Source organism: Benincasa hispida, chromosome 8 (assembly GCF_009727055.1).
Source record: "Benincasa hispida cultivar B227 chromosome 8, ASM972705v1, whole genome shotgun sequence".
NCBI classification, from domain to species: Eukaryota; Viridiplantae; Streptophyta; class Magnoliopsida; order Cucurbitales; family Cucurbitaceae; genus Benincasa; species Benincasa hispida.
Genome location: NC_052356.1, coordinates 30268782 through 30285046, shown reverse-complemented (window position 1 = coordinate 30285046; position 16265 = coordinate 30268782). Strand labels below are relative to the sequence as shown.

Genomic DNA, 16265 nt, shown 5'->3' with positions numbered 1-16265 from the left:
ATATTTACTTCACATTTTGTATTTTTCTCGATTACTTGTTTTATTTGCTTTACCATAAACAATAAACATAAAATCCATGGTTATCTGTATGTGACTCAAGCATGTATGTAGTGACATACAAGTGGATCATGTCTTAAGTGATAACCAAAATGGTCTATAGTATATGGATATAGGAGGGAAACCTTATCCTGGTAATGCTACGGATATGGCCCGCTTTGTGGAATGGTCACACGTGTTGTGACTTGTCACAGATGATATGATTCTGATTATTCACGTTGAGGACATGCGAGCGGGGGCATCCTATACAAAGAGTTTGTATAAGACCTGACCACGAAGTGTTAATGTCTCGTTATATAACACCATTCATGACAAAGACTTCACTTCACTAGGATGACCATAGGTAACATGACCTCAATCTTGAGTGAGTTGGGAACTCCTGCCATTGAGGGCGGTTCTTTGATTTGTATGGGTGGGAGTGGCCAGGTCGCTGATTCAAACCTACCATTTTGGAGATTCGTCTGATTTGAGAGTTGGGAACTTAGCTACACAAAATGGAATTCATTCCTTCCTCGAAGCAGGGGTAAATAGATAGATAGCTCCCTTAAGGGCTGATTCCGAGGCTTGAACGATGTGGCGCCACACACCTTCTCTTAGCCTGAGAGGTGTTCACACATAGTTAGACTATGTTGTATTGTTCATTAGAGGAATCAGTGGTACTTAAGAAGTGGATGTAACTACAGGGGAAAAACGGTAATTTGGTCCAGCTGTACTTACAAGCATCTGTGAAGAGTCATTGTACTCATGATTGGTTATATCCGATGGACACAGAAATATATCTGTGGTAAGAAGAGTGCAGTTGTTGGTCTTTAGTGAAATGTCTGACAGTTAATGGATGGTGAATCTCGTGGCTAAAGAGTTTAGTCAGCTATTCACAGACCGTTGGAGCTTCGAGCCATAGGTCCATTAGGTCCCCTGGGTAGCTTGGATAAAGTCGAGAACCAATGTTTAGGTTAATTTGAAATGTTCAAATTGATAAGAGGAAGTTCGATTATATATGATATAATTTGACTGGTTAATTATATATGATATAATTGGCTAAATGTACGAGATACATTATTTTGGAGGAAATTAGATATAAATATGATCTATATCAAGTAGAGGAGAAAATACTATAATAGATATGTGATATCAAACTATAGGTTAAAAATATAATATGATTATATTTATTAATATTTTAGTTGGTTAATTATATGATAATTAATCCAAAAATCACGTTTGGACGTGGGTTAGTGGGAATGAGTCGGTTATTGTAACCGATGAAATAAAAATGAAATTGTTTCAATTTGGAATGTTCAATCGTCGTCCAAAAGAAATCAGAAGATCACGTTGGTGAAAAGTAAACGATCGCTTAAAGAATCGAAAGCCTATACGATAGTCGCCTCATGCCTAAACGATCGTCCACCTTGCACCTAAACGATCGCACACTAGTTCCTACATGATGGCATAGCTTCTCTAAACAATCGTAGTGTGTGCTGATTTTGCTAAACGATCGTATACCATTTGCTAAACGATCATTCAGTAAAACCTACACGATCGTGTAGCTTCTCCTAAACGATAAGCATTTTGTTATGCGATAGCGTCTTTTTCCCTTCCACTTGCTTATCGCCTACACGATCTGGTTTTCCTCCTTCCTCTACCAAATTCACTAAGGACCACCTTTGGGTTCTCACTCCGAGAATACCCGGGGCTCTTTTCTGGTGGTGTCGTCCTCGTGGCATTTGTGTTCGTGTGGTTGTTCGTGCTGTTGTGTCAACGCTGCTGTTGGGCATTGGTTGTCGGGTGAAGGGTTTCGCTGTGTTAAGTTCCGAAGTTTGAAGATTGTCTTCAACTGGTATGACACTCTTTCCCTCGTTATTTTATTGTTCATAGCATGCTGTTAATTAAGATTTGTTTGCATAACTGTGCGTCTGAATGTATAATATGTATTTCGGTCACTGTGAGTTCAGGGCGATCCGAACGTGCTCATGGAACTCTTCAGTAAGAGATCCTTCACCAATTACCTCTTCAACAGCTAAGTTTCCCATACATAAATACTTAGTATATGACAAGCTTTCCTCTTATTACAAGCACTTTGCCTTATTCATTTCCTCTATTTTTTAACCTGATTTCAGGTTGTTCCCCATAAAATTGACGCAAAGCAATGACTGAAGAACTCAAGCCATGGAAACAAACAACACCTGGTCTGTTGTTTCTCTGCCTGCTGACAAACATTCAATTGGATGCAAATGGGTTTACAAAGTTAAGTTTAAAGCAGATGGAAATATCGAAAGGTACAAGGCTCACTTGGTTGCAAAAGGGTATACTCAGCAAGAGGGGCTTGACTATATCGAAACCTTTTTACCAGTAGTAAAGCTTGTGACTGTCAAAGTCTTGCTAACAATAACAACTTCACTCAATTGGTCCTTAGTCCAACTCGACGTGAACAATGCATTCTTACATGGTGATCTTCTTGAAGAGGTATATATGGACCTTCCTTTAGGTTATAAACATGATCATGTTACATCTAAGGGGGAGAAACTTGTATGCAAGCTTCACAAATCAATCTATGGGTTGAAACAAGCTTCTCGCCAATGGTTTGATAAGTTTTCTCATGCCATTTTACAGCTTGGCTTCAAGCAATCACTTATTCTCTATTTGTTCGTGGCAGTGGTACTTTTTTCATTGCACTTTTGGCCTATGTAGATGATATTATCATTGCTGGTTCTTCTACTAATGAGATCACTTGTTTAAAACAACTATCGAATGCCAAGTTTAAGTTGAAAGACTTGGGATCATTGCGCTACTTCCTTGGATTAGAAATTGCTCGATCAGCAAAAGTTATATTTTTATCCCAAATGAACTATGCACTACATCTATTAGAAGATTCAGGCTTTCTAGCAACTAAGCCTTCTTCTGTTCCTATTAATCCTAATGCAAAATTGAGTACTAATGGAAGCACATTGCTGAAAGATCCAAGTTTGTAATCACTTGATTGGAAAGCTTCTATGTTTGACCATTTCTCGTCTGGATATCACGTTTGTTGTCCATAAGCTTAGCCAGTTCGTTGCTAAACTAAGACAGTCTCATTTACATGCTATTCACACTCTTTTAAGATATCTCAAGTCATCTCCTGGACAAGGTAAATTCTTACAAGCTTCATCGTCATTTCAACTAAAAGCCTTTTCTGATGCTGATTGGGCCTCGTGTCTTGATTCACGAAAATCTACTACAAGTTTTTGCATTTGTCTTGGAGAGTCTCTTGCTTCTTGGAAAGTTGAGAAGCAAAGTACTGTCTCTTGATCTTCAGCTGAGGCAGAATATCGTACATTGGCTGCCACTACTAGTGAGTTGCTTTGGTTACATCAGCTGCTGTCCGATTTACAGATATCCTCAACCCAGCCAACTCTGATATTTTCTGATAATGAAGCTGCTATTCACGTTGCCACTAACCCAATGTTCCATGAACGTACAAAGCACATTGAACTAAATTGTTATTTTGTTCATGATCATGTTACCAAAGGGACTGTGAAGCTAATGCCTATTTGGTCTTCTTCCCAGCTAACTGAAGTCACTTTCTCCTTTTGTTTTTCTTCATTTACTGTCCAAGATGGGTGTCGTTAATTTCCTCACTCCATCTTGAGGGAGAGTATTAGAATTAGTTTACATTTTATATTTTAACTAGAGTTAGTTTATAATTCACTGTATCTAATGTATATATTACTTCTGATATACTTTAATAAAATGAGAAAAATATTTTATCTAAAAACTCGAGTTTCAATAGATGTGTGAAAAGATTATACATTAACGATTTTAAATCAAAATTTTAATTCAGAATCCAAGTTAATTCACTTGGTTATAAATTGATATTTTCACAAATGTATGATATAAAACTATCACTGCCCTGCTATGAATGAACCATGCAAAGTTGATAACAGCAACAAATACTCAAACCACAGATTTCTTTATCACATTGATATATAAACTTTGCTCGTTTTAATCCATTCCCCAAACACTAGTCATATATATATATATACACACATGTATAATTTGCACATACAATTACAGGACATATTACACGTATTACATTGACACAGGAAGTCATTTATATAAATATACATGTATAATTTGCACATTACACTATTACCGGACATACTACACGTATTATATTGCATGTGATCTTAAGATATAGATCATATTGTTTTATAACGTGTACCAATTCCAGCTTTAGAAGACTTCCATTCCAAAATTATTCTCACCCATATACATCAATGTACATTCCACCCACGTTGATTGTACTGTGAAACACGAACATTCATTAGAGCTCATCAGCTTCTCGGAAGCTTTTAACCTGCCTGTACACCACCTTCGGGCTCGAGCATTCCGTTTCGCTGTCAGAGCATGAGTCAACATTGGATGATACCGATGACTCGACATTGGTTGCAGCTAATGGCTCCAGAATTGTATTAGTATCAGGATTTGATTGAACTGTCTGACTTCTGAAACTATGAGAGTTTGAAGGTCTTGTTGGTTGGGGATTTGTATATACATGAGCTTCTTCAGCAAGTGTTTTAAGTAGGTTCATAACAGATGGAAGTAACTGGGATGAAATGGAAAGTAGTCCGACCAACTGATAAAAAATACGAGCAGAAGCCAAAATCAGCAAAATCATTACCAAGAACCCATAAAAGCACTACCGAGTGCGAAAACATGTTCGGGCTCTGAGGGATGATGTATTATTACTAATGAAAACCATATATTTATTATTGTAAAATGTTAGACTAGAATTTCACAACAAATATCAGCTGCAAAAGAGGAACGCAATTATTCAAAATTAATAATTAAGTCATTTTTACTTGGTCCATAGATGTTATTAGTGTATGTCTTCATTTTGAGATTAATTGATGATATTTTTTTAATGTTTTGTGATGTTAAACTCTCCAATTTACAGATATTATTAATGGATCCATTGACATATCGACAAATATTTCAATCCTTGCTTGTGCCTATATCGCAAGATTGTAACTTACCGGCCCACTTTGAAACGCCCTCCCAATGTCCATTTGAATCCATAGGGCCTTCGAGAGTAGATATACCACAAATATAACGATGAGATAGAGTGGATTCCTATTGCATTTAATATTATTTTAAAAAAAAAAAAAAAAGGAAAAATAAGCACGGTTTATGGACTGGGAAATGAGAAATTAAATTAACATCAATTACTAAGCATGATGATAATAGAATCCTGCTCATACCTTAATAGAAGCATAATTTCATTGAAGCCGAGGATAAACATTGCCAGAATTGCCCATGGAGGAGGCACCCAGTTGTTTCTCCTCTTATAAGCCTCCTGAAAATAGCAGGCGTGTAATGTTAATAACAAGCAAAAACAGTCTCTAATTCAAGCTTGTGGATACGACAAAACAAAGAAGAAAGGAATTAAATCAAAACTACGTAACCTTTCCATGTTTCTACATGAAAACAAAAAAGAAAAAGGATAATCGATGAATAGGAAATCGTTAAGCCACAACTTTACAAGGCACCTAGATAAGAATATTTTAGTATGATATTAGTAAGCAGTATAAGGGCAATTAGATAGGAAGTTGGTGAATCTTAAGAATATATTCGTATGGTATTAGTCAGTGGTACAAGGGTATTTAGATCGGAAGTTGGTGAATCTTGTTATAACTAGGAGGAGGGTGAGTGAGTGAAGGTAGGCAATAGTTGAGTGACTTACGGTTTGGGTTAGCATATTCTATTCAAAAGGGAGGTTTCAAGCCCCAGTTTATCCTTGTAATTCTTCATCCTAATATTTCAATATATTTCAATCTTAATCTAGTTAGAGGTATCCTAACAAACTTCTCGTAATGAAACTTCAAAATGAAATTCTCTATTGCAACAAGATCTTTTACACAAGTATTCATCATCAGACTTTTCCAAATCGTTAAGATTTAGACCTTGCCTTCGAGATGTTTTCCATAAAAATCGAGGACTTGGACCAGTGAGAAGGTATAAGCTATTTGATATGTATGAAACCCACACCAACTCATGGGAGAAAAAATAGAACTTCAAAATCAACTTGTAGGTAAATGAAGAGTAAGATATATGGTATAGCAAGCCCAAAAATGTGCATGAAAAACTGGACCTGTGCTGTTATAGCTTGAGTAACCATATATTCGGTCTCTGATTTGAACTGCCTCCACAAGGACTTGCACTGCACTGGTGTAATCAAAGTATCCTTTTCCGACACCTAATTCATGAGCATTGTTTTTTTCTCATGAGTAGATTGTTTCATAATGCTATTAATGCATTGAAATCGAAGGTAAAAGAGTTCAAAGCCTCGCTAGAGGTCTAAAGCAAGACAACAACGATCCTTCCTCCATTACCTTCTCCCATGTACTTGAGGCAAGAGGATCAGAGGAAGGTCCAGAACTTGCAACAGCTTCGTTCATCAAAGATGATGTGAGAATATTTTCAATAGTATCTGGCTTCTCGTCTAAACGTATAGCAACCAAAATGGATAAAATCTTCAAGGACTACAAGAAAGTAATAGTTCGTCTTCTAAGCTTTAATATGCAGACTAAATTGGAATTAAGATTAATCATTGAAATCCTAGAAACTCACTGCTGCACGAGCTTCTTTAGTAATAGTTCTAATATCTTCCTCCCCAGTCCAGGTCCTAGGCAATGAATCATTGTCATGATAAAAGACGGTTGAAAACCTGAAGGAAAGAAACCAGGGAAATGAATAACTAATACAAAGAGAGAGATAAGGATCAGATCAAACATGTCACTTTCTACCTATCCTTCATGTGCATTAGAACCTTGTTTGCTTCTTCTCTTACTCTGTTTTCCACCACATTTCTAGCATGGTTCCTTAGATTTAGAACCATGTTGTCTACTTTTTCTTGATCCAACTCAAAACCAGCAATATCAGTTGAAAACTTTGATATGGTAATTTCAGTCTCATGTTGAAGAATCTTTCTTATTGAAGCCCAGGTATCCTTCCCACTAGCTTCAAGTAGAGATCTTACTGGTTGACTCAGTGCTTCAGTAAGCCGTTTCTGTAGATTAAAATGCATATGTTTATTAACATAACATAACAAAAAGTATAGCATCCATCAATCTGCAGGAAGTGGAAGGGGGAAGAGAGCATGCAAATTCCATTAAGTCAGAAACTTACCTCGTAGATGGCTATCATTCCTGAAAGCTTTTCATTTTGAACAGATAATACATGCCTCTCTATATCATGGCGTAGTTTTTCCCGGAATTTTGATGGGTCCCAATTTGCTTGTTGCACAGCAGCATCTAAGAGCGAAAGATTGGTTAATTAATGGAAGCAAGCACACGAGATTATAATTTCTACTCGTTTTATACAATTGCTTCTGAATGTAAAATAGAAGACTTCAATCTCAGAAAATGCTCGAGCAAACCAACCATCATATACTTTTAAAATTTATGGCAATTAATAAGAGAATAAACTATAATATGCTATTTCACCTGCAAACCCTTGGTCAATCTCAAGCATGCAAGTTTCAGTGCATTTGCGAACAGTTGATGCAAATCCTTCTCCATCTTTCATAGACTGTTCAAGTCTTTTTTTAAAATCCTCAAAGGCTTTAGACCGCAGATGTCCCAACATGACAACATAAGAAGGATACACAAACTGCAAAGTGCATATCAGCAGGAATCAGATAATAATCCTACAAACTGAAAGCAAAGTCAAAAAGAGAGCCTTTCTATGCGAAGAAAATTATTGTGGTCGTGGTTCCAAACAACGTTCAAGGTAATACATTCAAACCTCAACTAATCACTAATTAAGGATACATAAACTGCAAGGCACATATCACTAGGTCAATCCCCAGTGGTTAGAATCGATTACTTATTGAGCAAACGTCAATCTGAGTGCTACCCTTTTGGATTTAAAGCATCCACAAAATGTAATGAAGCTTTTGATGTAAGGACGTTATTCTTATTATATCAGCATTGTGCTCTTTAAGTAGACAATGACTGAGAAGATGTTAAAGAGTAAAATTAATGTCTCTAGCATCACAAATCAAATTCAAAAGGTTGAAACAGATTATGCTTCAAATTTTGCTGTGTGTCTGCCAACACAAGTAATACTGTTTATGCAATCCATTAGTCAAAACTTCACAAATGGAACTAAAAGGAATTACTAGATCATTCTTGAAGTATAGCAAAAATAATATGTACACAATGAACAACCAACATGCAATCAGCTATAAAACCTTTCTCATTCCACAGCAGGAAAAGGAGGGTGGGGTGGCAGCTTTGCAATAGAATAAAATGCTCCAGACTAACCTCCAATACCCTTAACACCAGTTGTTTTCGTTTAGCATTTTTCACTTCTTCATCAAAAAATGCTGCCTCTGAATCGTATCTATGGGTAAAAAGTAATAGAAGATTAAGAAACTAACCCACATATGTTCATGCATAAAATGTAGATGTGATAAACCATGAGCGAGATGAGGAAATTGCACAAGAATCACAAAAGATCAAACTTGGAACAGTTTTCCTTGTCCAAATGAATGATGCAATAATTTGGCTAAATTATTGAACAAGAGATTATTTTAAGAAGCAAACAAACTTGCACCACTCAAGAAACTCTACACCGATCCTCCTCCTACGACCATGAGTGAACATTAATAACATTAGCAAGTATTAGCCGCTGGCTATTTTTTCTTCCCTCTTCCCTGCCTGTTCGATCGTGAAGAAAAACACTACACTATATTACTACTATCGTTTCTTCCCTGCATTTTTCAGCAGCCATGTATATGGATAGGAAGTATTAGACTCTGGAGTTGGTAGATCTAAAATTAACTTACACTCCTGAGTAGTAGAATAGGTTAAAACAAGTTCCATGAAAGTGCTTTAATTTAAGTGATAAATGATCCTAAATCAGATGAAAACATACTCTTTGAAATAGGATTCTAAGATCGAGCTCAGCTTTTTCCCAAAGCCCAATACAGGACCCTTTTTCACTGCTCCATCTAATGCCAACCACCTCTGAGTAAAAGCCAAATCAAGTTATCAAAGCCAATCTAGAAAAATTCTTAAGTAAAAGGACACAGAAAGGGGATTCAAATATGTCAAACCTCATCGGTGGTCAAGTGACTAAACTTCTCATTTGCGATCTCTTCACACCGCACACTGGCAACCATTACCTGATAATATTAATTAATCTCATATCAGAAACTGGAAATCAATTGTCCTGGAAAAATAAAATGCAATACGGAGTGATGATAATATCAAAGAAATTAACATGATGGAAACCCATCGACTTTCTTCATTTCCTTTTACTGTTAGAATATCTTTCCTCATCATCTTAAAGATGCTAGAGCTTGATCTATAAGTCCTAATTTTTTTATCAGCGGGAAGCTTGAACCATCCCCTTCACACAATAATATGATTAAACAAAGGTTAAATCATGTTCACTTGGTTGCCACCCATCAAAATACATCATTCATATACAAACTTAATACATGACGGAAGATATTCATCATCTTTGATACGCTGTTCCCTATCTTCATTGACTTGGGTGGATATGTTTTGAAGCACCAGCACCTTACTTTAACTTGCATATTTTTTCTCATTTTGGTCTAAATTTTTAAGAGGAACTATCTTCAGCACAGTGTTGAGTATTGACATCAACTCAACCATGGACTCATGGCAAACACAATGGGAAAGACAAAAAGAGAGAAGTACAAAGAGTCCCTACCGCGAATATTTCTATTTGGACTGTACTTGGAGTAGGATACTTTGTACTTCATAGATACTTTACGGGATATTGATTACAAAGGTTATATATCTTTTTAATGAAATTTATAACATCTTCAAATCCTTTCCGTCTTCCCTTGGTTTATATATCAATCATGTACCCTACAAATGAAATTTATCTCATCTTGAGGAAGAGAGTAAAAATAGAACCTTGTGGGCAGGGAGGTTTAGGTCCTTATTTTCCTTTATGACTTTCCATATTTGCTGCAGACTGAAAGAAAGTCCTGAAGCAGGGATAACACCTCGTCGATCACCTGCTATTCCTCCAGGAGAAATAGAATGAAAAAACCGTTGCCTCAGTTGAGCAACCTACATAAGACAGATCATAAAACATAGCAATTGAATTTAACAGTAACAGTAGGTATCAGCGGAAGGAAGAAAAACTCTGGAGGCAAATATCAGTAGAATAGATTTGAATCAATGATCGCTGCAACGCAATGCAAAATACGCACTTGTTATCCCTAATTAAAAAATATATACTAAATGCTGGAAAAATCATTAAATTAGTGTGCAGCCAGCCATGGTAACTTGTAAAAATGCTACCTCTTCTTTAAACTTCCTTTCTTTCTCTTCATAGCTTGACAAAGCAAAGATTTCCACCTTTAAGCCAAAATATTTCAATTAGGCATACATGATAATGAAAATTCCTACAAATAGACGTTGAAATAAAGATATACAATGGCAATCATAAGAACAAACTTACATTAAAAAATTCACTGAGGGGAGTATCCTTAAGGGAATCTGGTTTCTGAACAGATTTCCATATCTGCACCAAGAAGGGGAAAGAAAATCTCAGTAGAGGACACTTGAACTGCAGGCCCTTAAATAGCTTTACTAGAAGGGGACACCATGATACAAGTAGAACCACCTCCACCTCTTCAGAATAGATATTTCAAATAAGTTCACGATGCTCAGCCTCAAAAGTTGAAATATTTAATTTTCTGAACAGGACTATTTGGTTGACATATCGAATCTAAGCAAATCAATTTTCTTGCTCTAGCTGGTGTACACAACCAATGAACAGACTTGACAATTCTGTATTATGAGACATCTACAGAACATTTCCGGCAAAACAACTTCCAGTTACTAAACAATTTTCATCTTTCTTCAGCATCATAGAATTCTCCACCAACATTTTGAAAGAGTGGAGACAGACAGTAAGGACTAATCTCCAAAACATGTTTATTTTAATTACCCAGAAAGAATGGTTAAAGTCTTTGCAGTACAGTAGAGCACCAAAGAAATGAGTACCTTCTGAATATCTTCCTTCAGAATTGATTCCAAATGCCGAAATGGGGTCTGCATGGTTATCCAAGTACAAGAATATCGGGAAAAACATTTAACAAGACTGAAATGTGAGCTGTTTGTAAGGAACACATAATAGTTGACTTGTTAAGTCAACAACCAACCTTAGTTTTGTCACGTATAACAAATAGTAGAGTTGTTTTACGAGGGCTGAACAACCGTATCATGACCTACAATTAGCAGTAAATGCAACAAAATGTCATTTACTGAAGCCTTACGTCAAACAGAAAATAAACCCGTAGCGATATTACCTCAAAGACTGTCTTCAGTAGAGGCCTGTTTGCAGCATGCTCTCGACCAATATCATGGCACCATCTGTACATGGTTTACAAGAAATATGATCACCACTTCAAGCGTCAAAATCATTTGTACTCCATGTAATCAGGAAATAGAACTCAAAAGAAAATTTTGTAGCTGGGATAATCTGCGTACTCATACATCAAACCAAATAACAGAAAGATATCTGAGGTATGTTTGTTTGTAATCTCTGCCACAAAACAGGGTAGCCTAATGGTAATGACTCTTGTCCATCATCCAGCTAACTTATGGTCAATTGAAAAGAGTAAGCTACCAAGTAAAACTTTTCAAATACAAGTCTTACTCATCAGAAACTTGCAGGTTAAGAGCCTCTTTAAATATGCAAAAACTTTATGTCTTACATTCACTAAGACTCATAAATCTGGGCAGACTATTGTAATAAAGAGTAAAATTATATAAAAGACACCACTAGTGGATACCTAAACATAACCTTGATATTTGCAATAATACACGGTTAGCATATATGCAATAACATGATAACCTGCTTACAACTCACAAGCACCTATTGAGGAAGCCCTGTAATTTTCTATTGTTAAAAAAAAAATGTTAGAATCCTATCTTTCTCCTACAAAGGTTCATCAAACCATTAACATACACTTTGATTTTGGCAAAGTGTCTGTGTCGGACATGAATATGTTCAGACACGCTTTGGACACGTGCCCAAAATGCTAAAACATGTGTATGTTAATTTCAGACACGGCTTGACAGCTTGGATACGACTGAAAAATATCTAACCTAAAAGATGAGGGATTAAAGTTGAGATTCTCATATAAATTTGATCTTTATATATTGATCAATCCTAAAGTATTAGGATGACATCTTCATCCTCTAGTCATAGTCAACTAAATCTTTTTATATCTTTTAAGATCTCAAATGCCATTAATCGACTTAACTTTGTATGTTTTTTAGTGAAGCATATTTTGTTTTTATGTTAAATTTACATGTTTTATGTAATAAAGAATAATTAATATATTAATATAGACACGTATATTTTATGTTAAAAAAACATGTCCCCACGTTTAAGAAATTGATGTGTCACCGTGTTTGTGTCCATGTTGTGCTTCTAACTAGAATCTTCTAATATGGAGCTAATTTTTCATCCCTCAAGCTCTACTTGGTAGTTATGAGTCTTATGACTCGTCCGATTGAAAAGGTATACACTTTTTACTTGTTACTTTTCATGAAGTAAAGGTTTCATTCTTGAAGTTGTTTCTCCTTTCTGTCCCATTCTCTTCTTTATAAATAAAATTTATTTTTTAGAAAAATAGTAATAATAGCCACGATTGTTATAACAGTATTAATAAAAATTCAAAGGAAGCAAACAGTTCTTAACGCCAAATCTTACATATTTATCAAGATGACATCAGAGATTGCCAAAGCAAAAAGTGCACTCTGTTTCTCAAAAGTAGTATCATCCTGAAAGTAGAAAAAATTTAGAGTAGACAAAAAGTTTTTAACATGATTGGACAAAATGTTAACAATAATAACACTTGTACAAACGTCCATTGGTTCTTTTATTTCATATTGACCTATTCACAACAATGCATGCACAAACCCATGGCAGGAATTCATAAGTTAGAAACAGGTATAAAAGAATAATAATAATAATAATAATCCCAAAACCACACTTTTACCTCTCCTCTTTCTCTTCCATCAGTGCCCTCCAAGTCCATGGCAATTGTGCAGGGCTCAATGCCAACACACTTCGCCACCCAAATGCCCTTGGTAGTTTGAACCCTAAGTTATATTTTATTAGCTTAGTCTCACATGGTAATATACACGAAGGAGTATAGTTATAAATTAAGAATTAGAAACCAGTATAAATTTTATACGCCTTCATAACCCCAACTATATGGTTTCAGCGGGCGTGTGTCAAGAGAAAACACAGGGTAGAGGAAAGAACCTTCCCTTGTACGCATCCATCTCCCTGAAATTTGTGTGGAAAAGATGATTCAGTAATGTGCTCTTCCCTGACCATACAGAAGGAAGGAGGAGAAAAAAGTATTAGCACAATATATTAGACACATCAGATCCATAAAATGAGGAGAGAATCTCAGGTTACAGAATATGCGATCTATGGATCATTACTCCCACAAAAAGACAATGGGGTATAGAGCTCTTAGGCATTCCCAATTGACTAGACAACAACACTGACTTTCTCCCAGGACAAAAGACAAAAGGGACGAATGATGTAATACCATGCACAAGCACGACATTATGATTTTTAGAACTTGAGAACACAGTTATACAAAAGTAATGAAACAGATCCTGCACAAGTAAGGTCGTAAGCACAACATTATGACATTAAGCCATCTTCATCTGAAGGTACATTAGTGACAATCTTTTCCCCGCCTTTTCCATGCTCTAGTATTTAGCATAACCAAAAGAGTAACCAAACTCCAAAAAAAGTAGCTATGAGTTTTTTTATCACGAAAGATGCTAGAGTTTCTTTCGAACCACAGCCTCTAAAGGAGGGCGAAGATCCCATTGGACCAAAAGATTTTCGCCTTCAGCATTTAACTGAGGACCGTCAATATGAAATCTGATGCAACGTTATCCCCATTCATTAAACATTTTCATTTCCATTTCTACATTCCGACAAAGACCAACACCACACCAAATTGCAATTTTAGGACGGAAGTTTTGCAAGCAAGCTAGCTAGCAAAGCAATGTAGAGGAAATGAGAATGATAAATTACAACCTTTGTTCTAACAACAAAATGCATTGAGATAGATATAAAAGGATCAAAATGCAACGACGGACTAGGTTTCTTATATGCAATTGCAGGCTAACCAGCAGAAACAAAAAAACAAAATGATTCGAACAAGTGTAACCTCCATAAACATACCACTACTCTGCGGTCCCATGATAGAGACCACCGCATAGGAAAGGCCACATTCAGCCAACTTAATCTTCCGGACGAAATCTTCAAGGCCAGTAGCGTTGAACTCGCCATTTTTATCAATCAGCTGCGTCCTGAAACAGTCGTCTCTACTCATGTCGAAATTAGAGAGAGAACCAAAACAGAGCTGGAAATTTGAGGTGTAGATGGGGAATCACTGGGGAGAAGTTAGACGAAAGATGAAATTAAGAGCAGAAGGTTTACTTGGAGCGAAAGAAAGGCTTTGAGCCTTTGCCTAGTGCAGAAGCTGAAGGTTTATTCCTCTGTCTGTAAAGAGAAGTTGAGAAGCTTGGACAAGACGAAGAGCTTTGGGGTGCGTTGCAGACTTGCAGTAATGGCGGAAACTGTGGGTTTGGTATAAATACGTGTCCGTCGGGGACCGCCGGTGATATCAACCGCCACCGCTCGCCGTATCTTCCAGAACAAACCGCCTCATGTCATTATCGGCTAAATTACAAACTTAGCCCTGAAATTTTCTGCTTTTTTTAATGTTAAAATATTATTTAAATCTTTATATACTTCAAAGTGGTTTAATTTTGGTTCATGTATTTTTAATTTGTTTAATTTTAGTCTTTATATTTTCATTTAATCTTAAACTTAGTATCAAATTTTAGTTTATTATGGATTTCTCATATAAATTGTGATTTAATAGCATTTTTACAACAAAATTTGAAAACGTATGCACAAAGAAAATGTATTTTCTTGTATGAAAATTATTATTATTATTTAGACTAAATTATACAAAATACCCTTATACTTTTGTATTTTTTGTCAAAAATATCCTTGAACTTTCAAAAGTTTAAAAATACCCTTAAACTTCTATATAGAGTTCAAAAATACTCTTATCATAAGTTTTGGATAGAAACCATTAGTATTTTGTGTCAAAAATATTTCTGAACTTTCAAAAGTTTCAAAAATACTTTTAAATAAAAAGTTCAATAATACTAAATGAATAGAAATCTTTAATACTTTTTTTTTTGTTGGGATAGATGTCCTAAAGCCTTATAACTATATGTTATTTAAATCAATGGTTGATTAGTTTAATATGCAATAATCCATTATATAAAGATCCAAGATTATCTTATGTGACTTTAAACATGTATGTGAAAACATACAGGAGGATCATGTTTAAGTGATAATCTAAATGGTTTTTGATATATGGATAAGGTTGGATGTCTTATCCTGGTAATACTATTGATACGACTCGCTTTGTAATTGTTACAATTGTTGTAAAGTTCTACAAATGATCTAACCATGATCATTCATGTAAAAACATGTGAGCGAGGGTATCCTATACAAAGAGTTTGTATAAGACCGGACCATGAAATGCATTGTCTCTCCTTATAACAACGTTGTTAGTAAAGACTTACATTTCACCAAGATGATCATAGGTGACTTGACCTAAATCCTGAGTGAGTTGTGAACTCCTGCCTATAAAGACGGTCCTTTAATTTGTATGGGTGAGAGTGGCCAGATTCGTCGACTCAATAAGTCTACCATTTTAGGGATTCGTCTGATTGGGGAGCTAGGAACACAACTACACAGGAAGGAATTCACGTATCTATTGTTAGGGTAAATAGATAAGGTTGATTATAGGGCTTAACCAATAAAGCGCTTTACCCCTCTCTTGGCCCAAGAGGGGTTCAGTTATAGTTGGACTATGACTAATTGTTCATTAGAGGGATCAATTATACTTAAGGAGTTAGATGTAACTATAGGGGTAAAACGGTAATTTGACCTAGTTGTACTTACAAGCAACTTATGAAGGATCAACGCACTGTTGATTAGTTATATCCAATGGACACAGAAAATATATCTATAGTGCAAAGAGTGCAGCTGACGGTCTTTAATGGAGTGACCAGCAATTAATGAAAGTTGATTAATTTAATTGTAGACTCTAATTAATT

The 16265-nt window shown here is 35.7% G+C and overlaps 1 protein-coding gene across 3 annotated transcripts; it reads right to left on the bottom strand.

Annotated features, from left to right (window-relative positions):
• Positions 1 to 4009: 4009 nt before the first annotated feature.
• LOC120083833 (protein ROOT HAIR DEFECTIVE 3 homolog 2) lies at positions 4010 to 14826 on the bottom strand. Of its 3 annotated transcripts, none has more exons than XM_039039721.1 (23): positions 14563 to 14826; positions 14305 to 14485; positions 13360 to 13426; positions 13091 to 13193; positions 12802 to 12872; positions 11390 to 11453; positions 11243 to 11308; positions 11085 to 11132; positions 10537 to 10599; positions 10377 to 10433; positions 9984 to 10142; positions 9152 to 9220; positions 8971 to 9062; positions 8358 to 8436; positions 7536 to 7701; positions 7219 to 7343; positions 6837 to 7099; positions 6661 to 6757; positions 6423 to 6572; positions 6182 to 6286; positions 5292 to 5386; positions 5067 to 5163; positions 4010 to 4666 (listed from the first exon to the last, which is right to left on the bottom strand). In XM_039039721.1, the coding sequence occupies exons 2-23, from the start codon at positions 14453 to 14455 to the stop codon at positions 4355 to 4357; spliced, it is 2499 nt and encodes an 832-aa protein (XP_038895649.1). In that variant the 5' UTR covers positions 14456 to 14485; positions 14563 to 14826; the 3' UTR covers positions 4010 to 4354. The 3 variants fall into 3 exon arrangements, with proteins under 3 accessions (XP_038895649.1, XP_038895650.1, XP_038895651.1); XM_039039722.1 differs by having other exon boundaries at positions 14305 to 14432; positions 14563 to 14825; XM_039039723.1 differs by lacking the exons at positions 12802 to 12872; positions 14563 to 14826 and having other exon boundaries at positions 14305 to 14432.
• Positions 14827 to 16265: the final 1439 nt, after the last annotated feature.

What these genes read in the sequence shown, in the direction of transcription:
- LOC120083833 (XM_039039721.1), bottom strand. Translation starts at nt 14,455, where the DNA reads ATGAGTAGAGACGACTGTTTCAGGACGCAGCTGATTGATAAAAATGGC. An exon ending in TTATACGTGACAAAACTAAG is followed by an intron (nt 11,133 to 11,242) that starts GTTGGTTGTTGA and finishes ATAACCATGCAG; the next exon opens with ACCCCATTTCGGCATTTGGA. An exon ending in GGGCGTTTCAAAGTGGGCCG is followed by an intron (nt 4,667 to 5,066) that starts GTAAGTTACAAT and finishes ATTTTTTATCAG; the next exon opens with TTGGTCGGACTACTTTCCAT.